Source organism: Arachis hypogaea, chromosome 13, assembly GCF_003086295.3.
Source record: "Arachis hypogaea cultivar Tifrunner chromosome 13, arahy.Tifrunner.gnm2.J5K5, whole genome shotgun sequence".
Lineage (NCBI taxonomy): Eukaryota > Viridiplantae > Streptophyta > Magnoliopsida > Fabales > Fabaceae > Arachis > Arachis hypogaea.
This window is the reverse complement of record NC_092048.1, coordinates 10,541,546-10,565,469: the sequence shown is the minus strand read 5'-3', so window position 1 is coordinate 10,565,469 and position 23,924 is coordinate 10,541,546. Positions and strand designations below refer to the sequence as shown.

Genomic DNA, 23,924 nt, shown 5'->3' with positions numbered 1-23,924 from the left:
TTTGTTTTAGTGTATATTGATGATATACTAATTTTTACAAAACAGGAAAGAGAAGATCATCTTCAAAAATTATTAATAGTTTTAGAAAGATGTAAAGAAAAATGATTAGTTCTTAGCAAAAAGAAAGCAAGAATAGCAAAACAAGAAATAGAGTTTCTTGGATTAATTCTATCTACTCAAGGAAAGCTAAAACTTCAACCAAATGTCATAGAAAAGGTAAATTTATTTCCTAATAAAATAGAAGATAGAAAACAATTACAAAGATTTTTAGGATGTATAAATTATATTTCTGATCAAGGATTTTTAAAGAATATAACAGAATACACTAAAAGCTTATTTCCAAAAAATAAGTACTAAAAAAGAATGGAAATGGGATGAAAAAGATAGTATGCAAATTCAAAGGATTAAAGAATTATGTGAAAAACTTCCAGAACTTTATATTCCAGAAGAAAATGACTACTTAATAGTAGAAACAGATGCTTCAGACATAACCTGGTCAGGATGTCTAAAAACTAAGAAAGCTATAAAAAGTTTGGAACAAGGAAAAAAATCACTAGATTCTAAAGATTCCCTAAAGGAATTACTTTGCAGGTATATTTCAGGGACTTTTACTCCAACAGAACAGAGATATACCACTCATGAAAAGGAAACTCTAGCAGCAATTAAATCTCTTAAGAAATGGAAAATTGATTTACTACCAAGAGAATTTACATTAAGGACAGATTCAAGCTACCTAACAGGTTTCATACGATATAATTTAAAAGTTGATTATAATCATGGACGATTGGTAAGATGGCAATTATTTTTGTTACAATATCCAATAAAAATTGAATATATTAAGGGTGACAAAAATGTTATTGCAGATACATTAATAAGAGAATGGAGTTCGTCTACAACGCATTAGATCAAGAAATTCAAAAATATGAGCAAGAGCTCGAAAAATGCAAGCATTGTCAGCAAATAAGGACACAGATCCAATCCCTCAAGAAGGCCATCGAAGCAATGAAATCAACATAACAAGCAGAAACATCAGAGTTCAGCCAGCTAAGCATGGTGGACAAATCAGGTGAAGAAAAAATTTCAGAAAATAAAACAATTGCTGAAATCATTAAAAAATCCACCCAAGATAAAAAATATTATGTAATTTATAATGGCCCCATGAAAGGAGTATATGATGCCTGGGAACAAGCAGCACCATTCACACACTAGTCAAAGATAATTCATAAAGGAGGGTTCCTAACACTGGAAGAGGCAAAGAAATCCTTCAAGGAATATGAAGCTCTCCATCCAGAACAAACCCTAAAAAGAGCAGATAAAGCTCCAATTCAAACCCAAAGAACAGGGATAATAAGAAACATTCCTACAAGGGCTGAAATCAAGGAAAAGAAAAGGGTCTGTAGATCTAATCTCAGAGAAACCCTTAACATAGTTCTGAATTGGACTGAAGAAAAAAGGACAATTTTGGGATATTATCCTGTTGCCAAAGAACAGCTAACAAAGCTGGTTATATTTCCAGATACTTCCCCATCTGACACCTATCAGTTTTTCCAGTATGGGTTAATTGATACAATCTTAATTTTTAATGATCTAAAAATTATTAGTGAGTTTCCTGCAGGATTCGTTGATGCAGTAAAGAGATTTAAAAATATGATTGACAATATAAATCCAAGGGATATATCCCTAAAATTTACAAACAGTCAACCTATTTTTAATGAAGAAGAAGAATGCTTGGTTCCAGCACACCAAGTAATATTCATGTCCGTCTTCCCAGGAAATTTTCAACCAATTGATCAAATTCAAGATTTAACAATTTACAGTCATGAAGGAAGGCTAGCCAGCACATTAGCAAGGGTCTTTGAAAGAACTCAAAAAATAACGAAGGAATCTCACACAAGGATTAATTATAAAAGTAGAAATACTCTACTTGTGTCCAGTAAAAGAAATGAAATTGAAGAAAGAGAGATGAGACTCTTGGTAGAATTTGAATCAGCATTCTACAACTTATTTGGACTTTTAGAAAAGCTCCCTGAAGGGATAAAGAGGAATCTCTGCTATTTGATAAAAGACAGAGAAGACCACAAGTGCCAGCTATGTGCCTCAGAGTTATCTGAAGAAAGCAATAATGAAACGGAATCAACTCACATGATGAAGGAAGAAGACAATACATCTGACGGTCACATGATAAAAGAAGAGGACAGCACATCTGAAGCATCTCTCAACATTATTGCATAGTGACGTAAGCACTTAGGTCATAGAGCACCAACAATGTAGCTGGTGAAAGAGAACAAACAATGACGTAAGCAATGACGTCATAAGAAGGGTAAGGATGTGAATTGTCCATCAAATCCAACTATTATAAATAGGCTGCTTAGGCAATTGTAAAGGCATCAGACAATAGGAAGCAGGAGGCTAAGAGTACTCATATGCTAGGAGAGCAAGGAGGAAGCTGCCGAGGCGATTCTATAGTTTGAGGAAGAATCCTCTTAGGAAAAAATAGTTCTAAACTCCCCTCTGGAGTTAGTATCTACAATCTCCCCTCTGGAGATAAAAACCCCTTATGTAAAATATACTGAATAAAGGAAGTTTTTCTCCAGAAAGGTACATCTTCATTCTAGTCTTTCAATTGTGAATTATTTAGAAAGTTTAGAATTAACAGAAGAATCTGATTATTATAGATTAACTGCTTTATTAGATAATGAAAAGCAGTCTGTTCTAAAAACAGAATTAAATCTCAAATCAAATGAAAATTTTAATAAACAAAATCTTTTAAAAGAAGTTTTTAACAGAAAAAATATAATATACTATGGAAAAATTCAACTTGAAGCTCCTATAAAAATAAAATCTGCCAATGGAGAACTTGAAATAGCTTTGATAAATAATGAAGAATTGAGTAAACAGATTGAGAAAATTAAGGATCAACAAAAAAGATCTAAAATTGGATGGATTCATATTAGTACTATACAAGTCTTAATTAAATCTACATATATGAAAGGAATTAATTCACCAATAAGTTTAGCAATCTGTGACAAAAGAATTACTGATGACCCAATAGATCAAATAATTGGAATTGTTCATGGAAATTTAGCAAACGTAAATGTTAAATTTAATGCCCATCTTGGATATGCTATACCTTTATCAACTGAAAATCTTGGAAGATCTGTAAGTTTGGCTTATAAATTTCATAGAAAGAATCTAATGGAACAAGATGATGAACCATTTTCAATTACATATGCAATAAATTATGCTTTAACAAATAGCCATCATAGTATAATATTTAAAAACAGAGAAAGAATTTATGTCGATGAATTATTTCAGAAAATTGTAAAAACAGAAATACCAAAATATAAAGCTATTGAAAACTCAGTTCTATTACTAAAAGAACCATCAGGAAAATTGGTTTCATCAAATTTTCAAATAAGAGAATCTAAAATTAATAGTCCCTTAAGTTTATCTAAGTTAAAGATTAAAGAAGAAGATTCTGAAATAAAAGAATTAACAAAAAAGGTCGAAAAATTAAATGAAACCCTAAATACTAAATTATGATAATAAATAAAGAAGAAATATATGTAACTTATCAAGATAAGAAACAAGAGCTCTTTGAAAGAGAAAATCGTTTGAATTATTTGCAGTTATCTGAAATAAATCAAAGAGCATTTAAAGCTCTAAAAATAATCCATGACAAGTTAAAAAGAGAAGTTGAAGAGTTAGAAATATTAATAGAATCTCTAGAAAAAAGTGATGAAGCAATGATAAAATTTGCAGAAATTCTAAAATAAATAATGAAGCATACAAAAATTGAAAGACCAGAAAATAAAATAAAAAGAAAAAGAGCGAAAAAATTAAAAAGTAAAATAAAGGAGTATAAAAAGGAATTAAATAATCTTCAGATCGAAATTGATGACCTTATAATAAAAAGGATAGAAATAAGAATAAATATAAACAAGTTGGAGTTAAACTTAAAAAATTTATAAATGCCTGGAAAACCATATTATGACTTAAAAGAATTAAAGCTGTTAAAAGAAAAAATGGAGAATGAGGTTGAAAAATTAAAAAGATATTTAGAAACAACGAAAAGTGTAGAAATAAAAGACGTTTTTGAAGATTTGAAAAAATATATTAAAGAAAAAGACAAACAGATAAAAGATTTTATAAACAATAATCCATGCAAAAAAGAATATTATAAACTAAAACAAGATTAAAAAACTATAAAAATAAAATCAGAATTATAAATACTAGTAATAATAGAAATTTTCAACATCTTCAAATCTATACACATTATAAACATAAAAGAGTTAAAAATTTTTCAACATCTTCAAAGAGTTAAAAATTTTTCAACATCTTCAAATCTATACACATTGTAAACATAAAAGAGTTAAAAATTGGTATCAGAACCAAGTTAACGATTAAGGGTAACACTTTATCTTTAAGCAACACTTTTAGTGATACGCTTTTAAACAAAATAAAAACAAAAATCTGTAAATCTGTACCAAAATGCATCTGTACACTAGATGGACCCTTGTCTAAATCATCGTTTAATAATTTTTAATTATTAATTTTATAAAAAAGACAACTGTATATATTTTTTACCAAAATTATGAGGTAATTTTTTTAATAAAAGATATATAAATAAATTATTTTTAATAATTCAAGGGAAAAAAAAGGGGTTAAACCCCAAAAGTTTCTAAAAGGAAGAACATAGGGTTTATGCTATGAACCCAACTGAAGCACCTTCAACTTCAAGCTCAAGCACAAAGCTTTAAACTTTTCCCAATCCTCATTATGGGCGAACGCAAAGCAAATCCAAAAATGCGAAATAGAAAGCGAAAACACACCACCGTTGCCGCCACTGCCGCCATCACCACCACCACCAACAACAACAACGACGACGAACTCCAAAAACCTCCCAAACTTCCCCGGACTGATTCTTCAGCCAAACCCGTGGAGTTTGCGCCTCCATGGAAAAATCTCCAATTCATAAACTGCATTCAAGACAAAAGCCTTCACCTTCGCAGGTTATTCTCTCCTTCTCGCTTTTGTTATTGCTTTTTCTATTTTATTATGACACACGTTTTCGAATGGATACTGAGGCCTTTTTCTCTTTTTAATTAATGAGTGTGTGTGTGTGTGTGTTAGTGCAGTAAGGTAGAATCAGCGTTCAATTTTGTGAATTCAAGAGTTGGTGATGGTGATGGTGATGACTCTGAAACCATAAAACTACCAAGACTACTATGTTTCCTCAATGATTGGATACAATCACTGTTGTTTCCTTCAGATAAGAAGCCTCATGCTGATGGGTTTGATGCTTATATTGACATCCGTTGTTGGGAGATATTCAAGTTCTGCTTGCAGGAGTCTTTGAAGTTTCATGTAACTTTGAACATGTCAAAGAATCTCCTGCGGCCAGTAGAGCTTATTGCCAGAAATGCTCTCTCACTCCTTGAGGAGTTGTCTGATTGTTCAGGAGAAACTTTAATATCCGATGAAAGGTTGAAGCTTTATGATGCTGCTCTTGATTGTGTTTCGTTGGTGTTTTCATCCCATGGAGGGTTGTCAAATGAAAATTTGGGCTTGTGGATTTCGACAGGGAAGGCAGTGCTTGAGCTTTTATTGCGAATGTATGACAAGAACCTTGATGGAAGCAATATGGGTGATTTTGCACTACGGTTTCTGTGGTTGGTGCTTCAGCCATTCTCCAAGTTTTTGAAGGTCCATCCAGTTAGGCAAAGTAGATTTCGTGAGTTTGTGGATGAACTCCTCGAGCTGCTGTTGCATGTTTCCGGTGAGTTGCATCTTCGGGTTAATGGAAGGAGTCCCATTTGGACGGAAAGAGCAATGAAGGTGGTGGAAGAAGTTCTTTCCCATGGACTATTTCACCCGGTGCTTGTGGATGAATTTTTAAGCTTACACGGTTTACAAAACTATGTTGCTTCATGTGATGATGCATCAAATGATTCAAAACCAGCTATTCAGAGTTATCCTAGACATTTATTTGATGTACTAAACAAAATTATAACCAGAAAGAATGCTATGGCAATGGGTAGTGTAGGTTTGTTATTTCACTCATTTGTTAATTCGGCAAGAAAATTCAAAGGAACTTCAGTGATGTATGAAGTGAACAAGACAATGGAGAAAATGAATAATTCAAGGCAACCCGTACCTGGAGAAAATAGCAGCTCAAATAACATTGGTGCGGACACTCAAAATTCACTTCTTAACTTTTTTGTACTAATCATGGAGCCGTTTTTGCTTGAGATCAATACTTGTCTCAAAAGTGAAGTTGATAGGAAACTCCAGTTGGTGGATCTTCATGGTGTACTCAAATCTATCAGTAATTTGCTTGCTAGTTTTATGCAAGAGAAGGTGTATGTGAGAACAGAGGACACTTCTGGAGGAGCCTGTCTTAATTTCTTCAAGATTATATTTAATTCCCTGATGAATACTTCCACTAACATTCTCAGCCTGTCAAACTATGATACAACCAACAGGAAGGAGATGGAAATATATACTTTATCAGCTAATGAGATAATAGTTTCTATGGGATATCTTCTGGAGATTGAATATGAGGTTGTTGGAGAAGAGTTGGTGAATTTATGGTGCATTATGTTGTCATACTCTTCCATCAATTGCAACATGGTGAATGTCTTTGACCAATGTTCATTATCTTCGAGTATACCTGCTCTGGGTTGCCAAATAATTAACCTCTACAGTCAACTACGCCAGGTCTGTGTCATAACTCTGATTGCTGCCCAATCATAAATTTTTTTTCCCTCAGTACAGTAGCTCACAATTTTTAGGCTTTGCATGGGTTATGCTGCCCTCTTGGTTGGTGGTTTTCATTATTCAAAAGCAACTACATAAGTTCATGTATTTTACTTTGTGTGTGTCTAATTCTAAGGTTATTCTTCTGGTAGAGGGGGTGGGAATAGCTGGTTTAAATGAGGAGAAGTCTCTTAAAAAATGATATATTCAAGGTTTTAATCAGCTTATGTCTTGCTTTGTCTGCTTCTATTGTTTCCCTTAGATGGACTTCAGGCTTGTGTTTACATATTTGACATGATGTAGGTGAGAATTGCAATTGTAACATTGTGCAAAGCAATAAGGCTTATTATATCTGGTGAGGGTAATACTGAGGAATGTTCTTCTAGGTTGACAATTCTGTCTAATGAAGTTCATTATGAATCAGTTGAGAAGCTGTTATCTTCACAGAAGTTTGTCCATGCAGTTTATAAGGCTGTTGAAGCTATTCCAGAAGGGCAAGTGACTGGATGTATTAGACAGATAACAGAAGATATATCAGAATCACTTAATTGGATGAAGGATTTCTCTCCATTGGTTGATGCTGAAAAATTGCAAATTTTTAATCTGCAAGTGAAACTTTTGGGTGGAGGCCTGTCCAGTTTGTATTGTTTAGTGCTTGATTCAGTGATGGTTACTGAGGGTAACAGCAATCTTGTTGGAGTGGCTGTAAAAGAATTAGTGTCAACATTGCGTTCACACTTGAGTACTCTTGTTGGACAGCAAGGAGATTCCATCTGCAATTTCCTTTCATCTGTCTTGGGAGGAACTGTTGATGGGGTGGTTGGAAAGGGAAAGATTTTGAAGAAGTTTGGTAGGTTCAGCCAATGGGCCCTTGTGTTCTTCTTTCAGTTGTTTGTGTCCTGCCGAATCTTACTTAGGCAGGCAATTAGCCTTATGCCACCTGGTTTATCAAAGAAAGTTTCTGCTGAGGTGGGGGATGTCACAGCATATTCCGCCTTTGAGTTGATGGAGAGGATTGATGAGATAGACACTGGCTATTTTACTTGGATTGCTCAGCCTTCTGCTTCCCTCCTTGTTGTTTTGCAATATATTTCAGACATATATCACAAGTATGGTTCAGATGATTCTTGTCCTCTTACATATGTATTTCAATCAATGATTCTTCAGAGGCTTGTTGATTTGGATAGGAATATTGAACTGCTCAAGTATTTGCGGAAGAAACGTTACAGATCCCGAATCACAGCATTGAAGGAAGAGGCAGCTGGACTTACTGATCTTATGATGGAAAACTTATCATGTGTATATCAATCCCCAGTCTTTGAATCTGATGATGTAGCTTGTGAGGATGTAATTTTCCTGGGTACACAAAGCAACAGATGGAATCGAGGAGTTTATGTTGCCAACAAAAATTCATTGCCAACAGCCATTTGGTTGAGTCTTTGCAAAAATGTTGATATATGGGGCAATCATGCTTCCAAGAAGCATTTGAAAAAGTTCTTATCACATTTACTTCATACTTCTCTTCGCTGTGAAAGAAGCAGTTTGCAGGAGTCAGCACTGCAAAAGATCAATGAGTGTAACAAGCAGTTTTCAGGAGCCAGGCATGCAAGAGATCTTTTCTCACAAATATCGTCCCAACTTCTAAGTGATTCACTTTTATATGAACAGAAAGTAAGATGATTTGGTTATACTTCAACTCACACAAATGCACACAAGTAAACTAGTAAATAGTTCCTATTAATCCGTGGAAGTGTTTATTTCAGCTCAGTCCTGCTTTATCTAAACTGATTTGTTTTCCTGTTTTAATTCCTTAGCAACATTTACATTTCTAGGTATTCATTTCCTACTTCCTTTTTAGTTTATCCACAGGAATCTGGCTTCAATATTTTGCCATGCCTTAGAGAAAGCTGTACAGCCGTTATTTAGTAATTTTGCAAATACTGATCTCAATCTTCAGAGATCACCTAATTGGCTTGAGTATTTGAGTGCTATTGACAAGTCGGCTGTGGTTCGTGATGAAGATATCAGCATAGAAGAAAAGACCAAATCTATTACCAACAAAAGTTTCACAGTTTGCCACCATTTGCTCAATCTATTGTGTTCAATGCCGTATATAAATGCAAGTTCATTTTCATGCCTTGTGACTTGTGTTTTCAACCTTGAAAGGTACACTCATCTCTCTGTTGGTTGCTTCCTTATTGTGTGCTTTGTGTGTGGACATGCAAATAAAAGAAAAAATTGTGCTGTAGAATGTAAAGAAATGAGAAAAAGTATGAGTAGGGCTGACAGACAGATATCGTCCAACAGTCCAATACATGGAAACTAAAGGGGAACAAAATGCCAAAGAAAAAAGGAAAAAAAGAGAGAAAAAAAAAATACTTTTCTCAGTATTGTAAATGGAAACTCCTAGCCTTAAAGACATAAATAGTGTATTAAATGAATATGATGTTATAGCCCTTTTCACTTTGATCACTTGATCCTATACAGATAGCATTTCAAAACTAGAAATATTAATGTAAAAGTAGTGCAACCATATGCAAGGGAACTGTTATTTTTCCAAAACTCTCTTCTCTTTTTTACACACAAGTTTTCAAATTTGTTTGTGTTTCTGCTCCCTACTGAAGAAAAAGAAATCCAAATAGGTACGATGACTGTGATATAGATGTCTTATACATGTTCTTTTAGTTGCTTGCTGCAGGGTGTTCTCCAGTGAATAAATTGTGAAACATTTTTATATTGTTTATTTGTTTAATTCTGTTCCTCTCTACTTAACTATGCAGGCTTCTTGTCAGTGCCTTAGTATATTTTTGGAGCTCAGGGCACCAGGATTATTTTTGTAAGTATTTGAGATTATTTGTAGTTTGCAGGAAGGCCTTAAGGCATGTAATAATGGGATTTTGTGAGAAGACAGACACTATCCAATCGTCAACAGACTCAATTATTTCTGAAGGTTCATTTCCTGTTTTGTGGCTTTCAAAGTCATTATCTGTGATTGTTGGAATTAAAGAAGCCTTCTCAGCAGAAAATTCTATTCTATTTAAATCTCTGATCTGTTCTTTAATGGATCACACATCGTACATATTGGCGGGGATAATAAAATATCAAATTATTCATGGAGTTTCCATTGATAAAGAAGCTGGGGATCTTTGTGAAGAGATCTCCAATGATTCTAGCAATGAAAATGATTCTTTGCTTCCATCTTCTCAGCATCTAGATTCCGCCAAGCTTGAGGCATTGAAATGCTTAACCCTTATTTGTAAGAATTTGAAAGAGCAGACACAAAGCTTGGTTGTTTTGCAGAAGGATGTTACTTGGGCCAATGAGCGAATGAATCTTCCTTATGCGGATATAAATAGATTGTCTTCTGGAATTTCTTGCTATATTGGAATTTTTGGGGGACTCACATCTGGCATGGGCCAAACAGATGCAAGTAGTAGTGAACCTAAAATATTGTTGTGGAAAGATCTTGTGGAGCTTGTTGATTTTCTTGTAAGCAAATTGCTTGTCCACAATAATCAACTCCCAGAAAGTTTTTGTGACAAAAGTTTTGAGAAACCAGTCAACAAATTTTTGTTGGGTACAAAACATTGTTCACTTGAAAGCTCAGTTTCCAAGGCTGATAACTTATCTGGTACACAAGATGAATCTAAAGGCACGACTTGTTCCACTTCATCAGCAATTGATAATGTCTCTAATATTGTTAGTGATATTGGAAAGATGTTGAACTCAGAAAGTAAAAGCTATGTTGCCAGTGTTTTGAATAAGCCTTTGTTACAAAGCTTTCTAAAAGGTAGTCATCCTGAAGTAGCATTTTTACTTAGGCAACTTTTAATTGCCTCCTCATTTCTTTTGAGGCTAAATGTGATGGAAGGCAATTCTTCTTTGCTTTCAAGTTTTGTACCTACTTTCATTGAAATTTCACAAGTCCTGTTGTTAGAATTTACTGAGATGGTCGAAGTTCCACAAGAATCGGCTTTTCTATTGTTAGATGGTGTTCTGAGCTATCTGAGAGAATTAGCCAGTTTTTTCTCCTTCATGGAACCAACCTCATCTAGAAATGTTCGTACAAAATTGGTACAGATTCTTATGAGGGCAATTGGGAAGACCATATTGCTGCAAGGAAAAAGGGCAACGCTAACGTTTCATGAAAGACAGTCAAGCACCAAGACACTTCATAAAGCATCATCTGAAGCATATTCTTCTAGTGAAATGTACTGCTTTTACTTGGATGAATTTAAAACTAGGCTTCGCACATCATTCAAATCATATATTATGAGCCCATCAGAGTTGCATCTTTTATCTACTATACAGGACATTGAGAGAGCTCTGGTTGGAGTACGAGAAGAATGTTCCATGATCTATGACTTAGAAACCAGTAAAAATGGTGGAAAATGTTCGTCACTTGTTGCAGCTGGAATTGATTTCTTTGATATGATTCTTGAATTTGTTTCAGGTAATAAAAACATCCAGTGAGGGCAAAGTAAAATTTTAATTTCATTCTGTAATTAGTGTTTTGAATTATCCTTCAGTAAAAGTAAAACTTCAGGTATCGAATACTGGGTTTATCACATTGACACTGATTATACTTTGTATTTATTGCTATTCAGCATATTCTGTGCTTGCATAATTATCATCATGGTCTGACATTTTTTCCCCTTTCAAGGTCGGAAAGGCTTGAAGCTGATTAAAAGACACTGTCAGGGCTTAGTACCTGCTCTTTTCAACATTATTGTGCATTTGAAGAGCCCGCTTATTTTTTATGCGACATCTGGAACAGTTGCCAGCAACCTGGATCCAGGTCCAGCCATACTTATGTGTGTTGAAGTGCTCGTTACAGTTTCAAGGAAACATGCTGTATTTCCCATGGATGTGTGGCATGTAGGTCACTTGTTACATATTCCAGGTGTAATCTTTCAGGATTTCAATCAGCTCAAAATTTCTAAAGCTTCCGGTCAACCAGATTCCTCAGTGATTTTGGAAGACCAAATTCCTCAGCAAGTAGAGGGAGTGAACTTCTCTCATGTAGATCGGCAGTTTACGATTCACCTATTTGTTGCCTGTTGTCAGCTATTGTGTACCACAATTAGGCATCGCCTGAGGTATGTCTCATTATTTATTTTTAATTCTGTGACCAAAGTGGAACACGGATAGAGATGGCAAATTTTCCAATGGAAATCACTCATATCCATCTGATTATTTATTCATTTATTTAATAATCTTTCCAGTGAGTGCAAGCAGTGTGTTGCCCATCTTGAAGCTTCTGTTGCTGTTCTTCTTAATTGTTTGGAGACAGTAGTGGATAATGAATCAACAGTAAACAAAGGTTGCTTTTCATGGGAAATTGATGAGGGAGTGAAATGTGCTTGTTTTCTGCGAAGGGTATTTGAAGAGGTGCGTGGCATCAAATTAGTGTCGCCTGCTTAATAATTAACATGTCGTGTGTTTCAATACATTGAACTAGTTCATTAAGAAGATGACTGTGAATTTAGTGGTCTTTTCTGATTCTGAAATTGTTTGATTTCCTTTGTAGCTTCACATTGATCATGATATGAGAAATCTAACTAAACTACTAATTTGAATGAAATTATATTATTTTTGGTTGCAGAAGGAAAGGAATATAGAAATAATAAACTTTGGACATTAACATAACATTTTGTTTATTTCCATTATTTTAAACTTTATACTTGTTATTCTCCTTTTGCTTACCCATTTTGTTTTTATAATCATGATGCAGATAAGACAGCAAAAAGATATATTCGGCCGGCAATGTTCTCTGTTCTTATCCAACTATATATGGGTTTACACAGGTTATGGTCCAAAAAGAGGTGGCATCAGAAGGTTGTATAGAAGTTTTCATTCGTTTGTCCATTTTTTTAAAATATCAGATTTACTACTTGCAATATTACAATTCCTATCACAACTAATTCCCCCTTTCTATTTTTTTTTTTTTACTTACGTTAAACTTCATCCATATCAAAATAAAAACAGTTAGAAAGTATCAAGAGATGATAATTAGTAGGTTGAGGAGCTGATTTTCATGACTGCAGCCACTGTTCATAACCATTACATTAGCTAATGTGGGTGATTGGATCATTATTTGCAGAGAAATTGATGAAGCTCTAAGACCCGGTATCTATGCTTTGATAGATATTTGTTCAGTTGATGATCTTCAATATCTTCATACTATTTTTGGGGGTAAGTACTCCAGAACGAACAAATTTGAGGATATGAATTAAAGAAGGATTCTAATTTCTTTTTCCCATTTGCAGAGGGACCTTGCAGAAATACCCTAGCAAGTCTACAACATGATTACAAACTCAATTTCAAATATGAGGGAAAAGTTTAACTTGGGAAATTCCTTTGGTGGTAAATTTTTGTGCCAGCTCATTCTGTTGTTCCACGTTGAAACTCTTTCCACTAAGATTGATTACTTACTATGACAGTTATGTGAGGTTGATATTCATGGAAAGCCAAGTGTGCTCCACTTATTATTATTATTATTATTATTATTATTATTATTATTATTATTAATTGAACATGTTGCAAAACCGATCTTCAATACCTAACATACAGTAGAGGCCTTTTTTTCCAATCAATAGGCCATTCTTTTATAGACAGTTGCATTGTCATTGTTATAATATTACCTAAAGGAACTGTACCATTGACTTCAATTCAAATGTAAAAGTTGTTTTAGTATATGGGCCATTATATATTTATATATGTCATACTTGCAATTTTTTTTGCCTTTGTTTTTTCTCATTTTATTATTAGTATGAAGGTAGCTTAAAGCCTTAAAATAAATGCTCTAAATTCTGTGCTTATGCAATCATTCTACTGAAAGCATTAACAATTTAAATGTATTGAAATCGACTTACTTTGGTTGTATATGTACTTCTTTGTTGTTCTGTTGTTTAGAGGGAGCTTACGTGTAACATTATATGTAGGGGACACCTAGCTAAATATCTTTGGCTTTTAATATCCAAACTTGTCTTGATGCTTATTTTGTCAATTCACTGAAAGCAAAGAACCCCAAAAGTTAGAATTATTTTCTTGCTATTCCAATATAAAGTATACAGGAAAATTAGACATTTTACCTACCATAAAAGGAACGAAAAAAATAAGCAATCATGAGTCAAAAAATAAATGATAAGGTCGGACTGTGGAGTGTGTAGTTAGTGATTTATGACCTTTGGGTTAGTGTCAAATACAAGATGAGTTATTCTTAGTTGCACTTGTTTTTCTATGCTTCAAAACAAGTGTTGGAAATGGATTAGTTGTGGGGTGAAACACAATTGATTCATTCCAAATGCCTGCAAGATATGATGAATTGAAATTACGGTGGAAAATATGGTGTTGAAATTTCTATATGTTATTTAACGGTGAATTGAAATTTTATTGTATCAAGTTCTAGACCCTTTTAAGACACATCTTAAATGCCATGCTTTTTTTTTTCTTTTGATGTTGACACATGCCATAATTGAGCCCACAGTTTGGTGCATTAAGTGATGATAATATCGTCATTTACAAGGCATATGATAATAGCCCAATATATAAAGTTGTGTGGTGAGCAATAATTTTTGTGTATGATAAGTTTGTTGTTGAGATTCCCATTTGTTCTATTAAAACTCAGTCGGCAGAGCCTCTTTTCCTTTCTATTGTGTAGTGTTCTTTGTTGACTTGATCATTGTGATTCTCTTATTATCTTCCATAAACCTTTTCCAATTTTCTCAGATCATCAAAGCCCCTTAATGGGTTACTATTACTGTAAACCCAGGCCTTATGATTCTCACACCTCAAATGTTGTGCTGATGTTGGTGGTGGCCTTGATTCTTCTGTGCATACCATGGCTCTTCACAAGGGAACCAGAGGTGGTTGTTGTAGAACCAATAAATTGGTCACCGGTCGTCGCAGCAATACTTGCAGTACTGATCCTAATTTTGGTGTCACTAATGGGAACTCCTAGGAGGAAGGTTTATGCCAAGCCACATTACTACTGTGGATGTAAGCATCCCTGCTACTGTTACTATTAGTGTTTATACAAGAACTTGCAGCTTGGTGAGGGTATGAATCAAGATCAGAAGATGATGTGTTCTTGTGGTTCTATGTTCCATGGCACTGTATAAGATATTGCACAGTGTGTCATTTATGAGAATGTTTCATTGCTTCATAGGAAAAACTAAGAACAAAAGTTCAATGTTATCTATCACCATTCACCACAGATAATATAGCAACTGTAAAATTTTCCTTATTTATTGTGTTGTTAATTGTTATATGGTATTGGGTCAAGTAACATTGTAGTATACTAATATAAATGATTCTATTTTACAAGATTGAACTTTCTTGATTCATTTAGCATTTTGGTAGTGATGATTTGATGAGTTGAAAGAGTTATGGAGATCATGCAATAATTTGAAGGGAGTGAAGTTCTCCATATGATCTCAGATATTTTTATGTAGAGTCAATCATAACAAAATTGCAACAGTGAGAGCAACACAAAGAGGTTGATGTGGAGAGCCATGTGATCAAAATGGTGTGCTGTCTTGTTTCAAAATGTTGGAAGGTTAATGTGATGAGGATAGCACATCTTTAGTGTTGTTATATTTTGTGTAGACATGCACATGAAGATGAAAAGGAGAAAAGCATTGGTTCATAAGAGTTAACATGACTTATAATCTAACAAGTGGCTCATTTGTCCCCACACTAGCTCCATTATCTTCTGTTGTAGCCATTTGAGTCATTCTAGAGCCATATAAGCATTTAACTGAAGACATTTGACAGAGATCAAAATTAGGTCAAAGAAGAAAGTAACATTGTTCTAGTGCTGTTTTATCATGTTTTAAACATGATTCTGAGAATCGGATCGAACTAGTCGGTTTAATAAGATTTACTAAATTGATCTAATTCAGATAAAGAGTGGTTGTTTTCAAATCGACTAAAAATTGAAAAGATTGATAAGAATTGATAAATTAGTCGAACTAATTTAATTTTTAACTGTTAACTGATTTAAAAAAATACAACACAAAATTATTTTTTTAAATATATATTTTATATATAAATATGTTATTTTACCAATTTTTTAAATTTTGAATATTTAATTTTATCGGTTCGGTTCGATTTTTTAAATTTTGGTTTTAAAAAGTTAATAAGTAAAGTCACCTTGGGTAGTGAAAAATTAAGAGTGATTTAAACAGGTTGAACTTCTGAAATCAATGTAACTGCTTAATTTATCCCACCTTTCTTTTCTTTACTTTCTTATTAATACTATAAAAAATTAACGTGGCATAGAAGGGATCTCCACTAAAGAAAAAGAGGGAAGGAAAAAAGAAAGTGATGATTTCATGGGATGCTGTGACCCCCACAAAAAAGTAAATATCTTAACCAAGTGAACTATTCAACTAACCTCTTAATACATGCTATTGTCATTTTTGTCCATGTCAATTTCATGTGACTTGAAACGTGTCTTCATTTCAGCTAGAGGCAGGGGCAACTCTCATAATTAAAAACATTGATATTCAAATTTCAAACCGACCAAGTCAAAATCAATTCAATAAATCAGTAACACTGATTTATTTAATATATGGTTAGTACCATACCCACATCAACCTTATCACCGTTGTTTTGCATGCTGTACCTCTTTACAATCTCCCATGTATTGAATAAAATAATCATTTAGTTCCATACTCCTAAGAACTTAGGAGTAATATTATTTGTACAACAAAAGTTAATAACTTTATTTAGAATACTAATTTCCTTCCTAATATTTATATGAAGTACCAACTAAGTTTTCTGCTAAAGACAAACACAAATAGCATTTCTGGCTCCAAAGATCAGACAGTGAAGATTGGAGTATCATAGAGCACAAATTCAGCTCAAAAAGTAAGTAACCTACCAAATCACAAAACTCATATATTTGGTTCTTCTGCTGGTAAAAGATGTTAAATAAATAAATAAGTGCCATCAACTGCTAACATCCTCTAATATTTGATGCAGATTTTGCAAGCTGTTAACTTTTTCAAGTTCTGAATTGTAATATACTCAAAAGGGTCATAAAAATTTCAATGGCTTATGGTGATAGAAACAGAGGATCCTCTGTTTTTGATGGGTTCACTCTGAGTCCCCTGCCATATCCTGTTCTGATGATCCTAGCACTGATCCTAATCTTCCTTGGAGTTTCATGGTACTTTTCATATGAAGAAGTAGTTGAAAGTGCTCAAGTGCAATTGGGGTGGTTACTATTTGCCACTCCAGTTGTGCTTATACTCATAGTTCGTTGGTTGTCATCAATGGAAAACACTGAGTGGTTCTCCGGTTGGGACAGACGCCGGAGAACCACCCAGGGATCCTCGGAGGGGAGCTCGCCATGGGGTGTGGCTGCCTTGATTGTTGTGTTGCTTATATTGATGCAATATCAATCCATCTTTCGTGATAACTGGTTTGTTTGATTTTAAGTCCAAACCACTTAAAGACAATTCAAGGGGAATCAAGCATACATATATTACTTGAACCAACTATCTTGGTTGGTTGGTTAGTTTGATTTGGAACTCCTACTTTAGATGCTTGTTATTTTAGGAGATTGTATATTGTTTTGTTATATGAATAGTGTAGAAGGTGCTTTTGTATGTATATTCTTCACTAGTTCAGTCTGAAGTTATTGGAAATTATTATGAAGAACACTGAGTGATTGGTGATAAAGAAAATTAGAGTTTTCAATTCCCAAAATATTCATATTGTTTGTCCTTCCTAACATAGTAACATGGGTTTACTTCTTTTAAGTTGAAAAAACTTTAAAGTGATAAAAGGATGCAATAAAATAATCTGAGATCATAGAGTGAGACTTACTTCAGTCATTCTATGAATTTGCAAAACTTCTCACTTGAACTTATTGATCCAACAAGATTACAGGAACAAAAAGCAAGAACAAAGCATTGACTTGTTAGGTAGTTAAACCTCCCTTCATACAAACAATGTTCTTTTACATGGAGTTCATTTTCCAACCTTCCACAAGTTCATGGAATAAATTAACTCAGTAGCATATATGAAAACTGCATGTAAACAAGAGAAAATTCCCAACAAAAGTTGAATCCAAAGCTAGAATTCTAGTTTGTGTAGTATAGTAACATAAGAATTTTCTGGGGTCAAGAGTGAGTGGTTCAAACTTCAAACCATTTACGATAATAAATCAACAAAAGCAACATCATGTGCAAAATGGCTGCATTCAAAGGAGACATTGCAGCTTGTTATTCTACTGGTTGAAAATGAAATCCCTGAAATGGGAAAGCCATAACAAGCTAATGACAATGCCAAGTAGCATGAGCAAATGGAGAGTTGGAGAAAAAGAAACAGTGCCTTCCTGCTTCCATTCTACACTCTTGTGCTTTTTCTTCTTTGTGTAGAACCACCCCATTTTTTTCTTTTTTGTCACTCACTCATAAGCACACCAGTGCATGTAATCTGAGGTTTATATTATAAGAGGTGATTGGACTTTTAGTTTGCTTCTGATGGTTGGATTTGGCATATATTCTTTGATTGTAACTTCTGTTGTGTCCTACCAACAGGGTTTTGCTTTGTACAATGGTTGCATCTTCCAAGGATGAGAAGGATGAGAACAATCACATACTTGGAGGTCAAAAAAGGGACTCTTCAGTTAACTTCAAGATTGAGGCTTTATACTCCCAAGAAATTTTGAATAGTGAATTAGAAAGGGTAACACACAAGCACAACCACCAATACTTAGGCCTATCTTGATTTACCTTATTATAATATATATATATATCATCCAAAATTAGGCTTATTATATATTCATAATTTTTTGTATAACTAAGAGCTCACAACCCTGCAAGAGGTCTGAACAAGTGTGTCTTTGGCTTTATGACCCACCATTCCTTTGCTTGTTCAGTTGGTCCTTTTTATGACCATAGGTCACCATTTTACAATTATATAAATTATTCCCTTAAACGTTTTGAAATAGATGGAGTCTCATTCTCTTGCTATTGGGATTAACCAGTGGTAAATTTCCTCCTACAGCAACAAGACCTGCCAATCTCTTTTCTCCAACAAGAGAAACTTTAAGATTTGATGCATTCATTACCTGAAACAATCTGCCCAGTATGTATCTCCACCGCCTCATCCAGATACTCGGTCCCATTTGTCAAGTAAACATGACACCAGAAACAAACCACCCAGGGATAGGGAGAGCAAAGCAGAAAAAAGTGAGGCTTCAAATGATGTCACCACAGACCTTGAGTTGAAGACTCCTGGATCTTCTGCAGATCAGGTTAGCGTTGTTTTCTCAATATGGTAACTATTAACTAATGGCTGTTATTGAACAAGTACTGTATTCAAGTGGTGTTTTGTGCTTGAATTTCGGGTTTTGCAGGATTTATCGTCCGGAAAAAGGAAATGCAGCAAGCCATTGAGGTCAGAAGGGAGTTCATTAGGTAGGTGTTCATCGTCTCATAGTGTTCAGGACAGCTCATCAAGTAGTGTTGATGGTAGCAGAAAGGCTAACGAATGAGAACGGGCTTATTTATGCCTCCCTGTAATCCCTTTGGAATTTTTCATTGTTCACCTGCTGGAACAACCCTGAGTTGGTTTTTGTTCTCAGCAGGGTGTAATGTAAATGTAAATACTACCTAATTGATGTACCAAGAGAACATATATTATCCAATTCAATGAATCTTAAAGTTTCTCTTGTTGGACAAAAAAAAGGTTACACACCAATGTTAAAAAAGAACTCCATTATTTTGGCCCAATCCACACAATCTAAGCAATTAATGCTCAAGCCTTTTCCATTCTATAACTAGCTAAAACACAACCATGCCACCAGAGGTCAGAAACAACATTTCGAACCTTCCTTGGGTTAACGGAGCAACAGGGGTACATGTTACCATCCTCACAACAAGAATTTTTATTTATATCACAGCCTTTCATATATTTAATTCATTATTTGGACATTAGATAATTATTGACATATTAATGTATCAATAAAGTACACTCACATATATAAAAATCTTTCATATTATTGTGAAATAAATAAATAAAAAAAAATAAATAAAAAAGTATAAATAGAATACTCTAATATTAAAGTTCACCAATATAATTATCTCAATATATTAATAAAAGTGATTCATATATATATAACGAAAAAAACGAAAAAAAAAAAGCAGTTCAAGTAATATAATGTAATAGAACTTGAAAGAGCTTAGAGTTCAGAGTTTTCATCATCATTAGGAAACTTTATAACACAATAAGTACCGGCACCACCAAGTGCACCAAGAATTTGAGCTGTCAAATAAATTCAAATTGCTTTGTAATTGTTTGCTGCAATTGCTAGACCTAATATTCTTACTGGGTTCATTGATCCCCCTTATGCTGGCCTGTAATTAATAATATTGTTATAATAATTAATTTATGTTTAACTATTTAGATAATGAAATTTTTTTACGTTTTTGTGTGTATAGATATAGTATTTTATTAAAAATTAGATTTTCATCAATCTTAATTACTACGTGCATAACTTTTTTTTGTATAATAAATATTATTTTGACTTAAACATTTTCTTAACAATCAACATGTATTATTTTTTAAGAGAATTATATATATCAAGATTTAAAAAGAATAATTAAATAATATCACCTTATTAATTAGTTTAAAAAAACAATACATAGAACCATGACCATAAGTATTTAGTATTTTTCTTAGTCTATCTTTTTATTTATTTATTACATTTGTGCAATTATTTGTGATTACAAATTGGTCTAGTAGGACATATATATATACACGTAATAATTAATCAATCCAACAAAAATTCTTCTAAACCAAGATCATATGGTGAGAATATCCATAACGTGAAGGAATGAATAATAGAAAGATCATGTCTTTCATTTTCAGTACTTATAAAGACATATTTTTCCTTCTTATCTCAACGTATTATTATTATTATTATTATTATTATTATTATTATTATTATTATTATTATTATTATTATTATTATTATTATTATTATTATTATTATTATTATTATTATTATTATTATTATTATTATTGATAATGGGAACCATATATATTGAGACATGAAAATTATATAGCCCCTTATAAAGAATTTAGTCAAGTCCATCTTAAAGAACAAATTTACTTTAATAGAAAGACATACCCAGCTATGAGGATGTTGAACGTTACAGTGGCTCCCACCGCCATTCTCGCGAACTGTCCAACATTTATCACCATGAACAACTTCATTAATATTATTACTTAATTAAGCAAGAAATTATTGGCAATTAGCACATTAAATATTATAAACATAATATAACATATAGTGTCAGTGGCGAAAGCAGTGACAACAAACATGAGATTGAAGATGATGATGAATTGTAAAGCAAAAGCTTGGCCATATTCTCCTGAAGAAACCGTCACTCCACCCCCCATGAATCGATGATACACTCCCTTCAGTGCAAATGCGGCACACACACTGATGCCAATATCTGTGCTCCAATATACATTGGCACCTGCATGCATGCCATATAACATTCACATGCATTCCATATATAGATAGATCACTGAGTTCTTACCTTCTTCCAAGGGAAGTGCTTTAAGGCAGCAAATGCTATGGTGACAGCGGGGTTCAGATGAGCACCGGATATGTGTCCGGTGCACAGGATGATCACCGTCACCCAAAGGCCGGTGACGACAGCGCAGCCCAATAGACTTTTCAATCCATTGGTCTTCTTGTTCGTTATTGCCGCCGCTGTTCCGGCGAACATCAGCATAAATGTGCCAACGAACTCTGCTGCTATCTAATCATACAAATTTGAAATTAGTTAAGTGAAGAAACAGTTACAAGAAAAATTAGTAATAAAAGGAGTTGGGAGATAATTAGAGATGTGGCTTAGTAGGTGCGTATTACCTTTTTGGCAAAAGGAAAAAATGGCAAACACTTGCAATTCTTTATTATGAAAGGAGGGAGGTGGTTAGCGCTGTAAATGTATGGAGAGGAGGGAGGTAGTGAGGGCTGTGAATGTATGAAGAGCGCTGTGAATGTATGGAGAGGAGGGAGGTGGTATGCTTATATAGTTATCAGAACTGGACTATGACACCTCCTCTTTCCACTATGCCACCTTGATTTTTATTAATGTATGTGAAAAAAATTAAATATATAATAAACTTAGAATAAATTTTTATTTATTTTTATTTTTTTAAATATAGATTGACATAGATACTAACACAAGTAATAACACATAATATACAAACATATTGATATTGATTGTGTTATTTTTTATTTTTTCCTATTCATTTAAATTAAGAAATTATTTTGTACTAGTGACTAATTTATTATCTGTTTTTATACTATAAATTATATCTAAGAATTGATATTTGATTGTCATTAATATATTTTTTGAAAACATATATTTAACTTTTAATTTTAATTTTATTTTTATAATTTTATATTTTTATTTAATTATAATCGAGTCAACCGGATAAATCAATGACCCATCGGTTGAATCAATGACCTAGTGACTTAATCATATGACCGGATTAATTATCAGTTCGGTTCTGATAACTATATATATATAGACTTAAGTCTTCGTATTTTATATATGTTTTTATATATATATATATATATATATATTTTTTATTTTTTCATAAAGAGTTATGTTTTTTTTATATATTTTTTTATTTTCCTTCTATTTCATTTTAAAATTCTTTTGTTTTGAATTGAAAAATATTAATTAATTAATCTTTTTATTATTAACTTTAATAAAGAGTAAGAATAAGTATAAAAAGTGAATATATAAAAGAAATAAAATAAATAATAAAGATCATTTTATTCTTTTAATTTAATTTGTTTAAAATTTATATGCATATATGTTATTTTAAAATATAAAAAAAAGGTATTTAAAAATATTGAAATGGGACTAAAAATCAGAGTAGAAAAAGAAAAGTATTTGCTTCTTATTTTCAAATTATAAATAGCTTAGGAACATGAATAAAATATTATATTACTCATTTAAATAAAAAAGGAATAAACTTTTACTCTAAGAATAATATTTGTCGGGTTTTAGACATTAAAACATCAATCATGGCTTTTTGAGCCATATCTACCATTAAATGCGAGTGTGTGCCTTTGGTCATATTACTTTGTTAGGAGTAGCGTATAGGCAGTTAGTAGTTAGTAGCTTGGCACCAATTCTGTTATTTGAATTCTGTTATCTGAACTGTAAATCAGTTAGGAATGTAGCTAGGAATATGGTGAGCTGGCATCAGTTTGTTACAACCCTCACTATGTATAAATAGCAGATCACAGCTCAGTTTAGGCTTCACTTCTGTAACCGTAATTTCTAGAACTCTCTCTCTCTCAAATTCTGGAATTCTCTATGACTCTCACAACACTCTAACATCTTCTTCTACTTCGTTCTTCTTTTCATCTAGTTCTCTGATACCTTTCATGGTATCAGAGCATCCGGTTCTGATCCATGGCTGACACCAGTGTCACCGTCACTTCCGCAGCAGCCTCCGCAACAACAACAAACAACGCAGTTCGCACATCTATCAACACTGTAGCCTTGAAGCTAGATGAGAATAATTTCGCTCCATGGAAGCGCCAAGCCCTTGCGTTCATCAAATCCAAAGGTCTCAAGGTTCACCTGAACCAGAAGAAAATTCCATGCCGATACGCCTCTGAAGAAGACAGAATTGCAGATAATGAAACGCAAGAATTTCTGGAATGGGAGCAAGACGATCAATTTCTGATTTTGTGGTTCTTTGCATCGATTGATCCAACCTTTTTGAGTCAGGTAACAAACTGTGAGTATGCGTGTGAAATCTGGAATAACCTAGAGGAGTATTTTGCAAAAAGGTTGAAGTCGAAGGTGAAACAACTAAAGGCACAACTCAAAACAGTGAAACTACAAGGATCTGCAACCGAATATATGTCTAGACTCAAGAAAATCACAAACGCTCTCTCTACCCTAGGATCACCACTTTCCAATGAAGAATTTGTGGATGCAATGACTCAGGGACTCAACGAAGACTATAGCACGTTTATCATGATGATCTCAGCTAGAGCTGAAAGTGTCACTGAAAGCGAAGTTGAAGCTCAACTCCTAAGACAAGAAGAACTAGTCGAGAGGTTCAAGAAAATAGAACTTGGCACAATCCAGGTCAACCTA

At 33.4% G+C, this 23,924-nt stretch overlaps 2 protein-coding genes and 1 pseudogene across 4 annotated transcripts; 2 read left to right on the top strand and 1 right to left on the bottom strand.

The window, feature by feature from the left end:
• Window positions 1-4,672: 4,672 nt before the first annotated feature.
• LOC112737127 (uncharacterized) lies at window positions 4,673-15,087 on the top strand. 3 transcript variants are annotated; one of them, XM_025786900.3, is made up of 11 exons: window positions 4,675-5,012; window positions 5,139-6,720; window positions 7,063-8,430; window positions 8,618-8,925; window positions 9,540-11,212; window positions 11,423-11,858; window positions 11,985-12,150; window positions 12,494-12,597; window positions 12,863-12,954; window positions 13,029-13,125; window positions 14,491-15,087. In XM_025786900.3, exons 1-10 carry the CDS (start codon window positions 4,780-4,782, stop codon window positions 13,103-13,105), a joined length of 6,039 nt encoding a protein of 2,012 aa, XP_025642685.1. In that variant the 5' UTR covers window positions 4,675-4,779; the 3' UTR covers window positions 13,106-13,125; window positions 14,491-15,087. The 3 variants fall into 3 exon arrangements, 2 of the variants coding, with proteins under 2 accessions (XP_025642685.1, XP_025642687.1); XM_025786902.3 differs by having other exon boundaries at window positions 4,720-5,012; window positions 5,134-6,720; XR_003168878.3 differs by lacking the exons at window positions 11,985-12,150; window positions 12,494-12,597; window positions 12,863-12,954; window positions 13,029-13,125; window positions 14,491-15,087 and having other exon boundaries at window positions 4,673-5,012; window positions 9,540-10,970; window positions 11,071-11,212; window positions 11,423-11,752.
• Window positions 15,088-16,344: 1,257 nt separating this feature from the next.
• Window positions 16,345-17,478, top strand: LOC112737126 (uncharacterized). The gene is made up of 2 exons (XM_025786898.2): window positions 16,345-16,635; window positions 16,750-17,478. The coding sequence occupies exon 2, from the start codon at window positions 16,818-16,820 to the stop codon at window positions 17,199-17,201; it is 384 nt and encodes a 127-aa protein (XP_025642683.1). The 5' UTR covers window positions 16,345-16,635; window positions 16,750-16,817; the 3' UTR covers window positions 17,202-17,478.
• An 82-nt stretch (window positions 17,479-17,560) lies between these two features.
• On the bottom strand, window positions 17,561-23,202 carry LOC112732614 (aquaporin NIP6-1-like; annotated as a pseudogene).
• Between the last annotated feature and the right edge of the window lie 722 nt (window positions 23,203-23,924).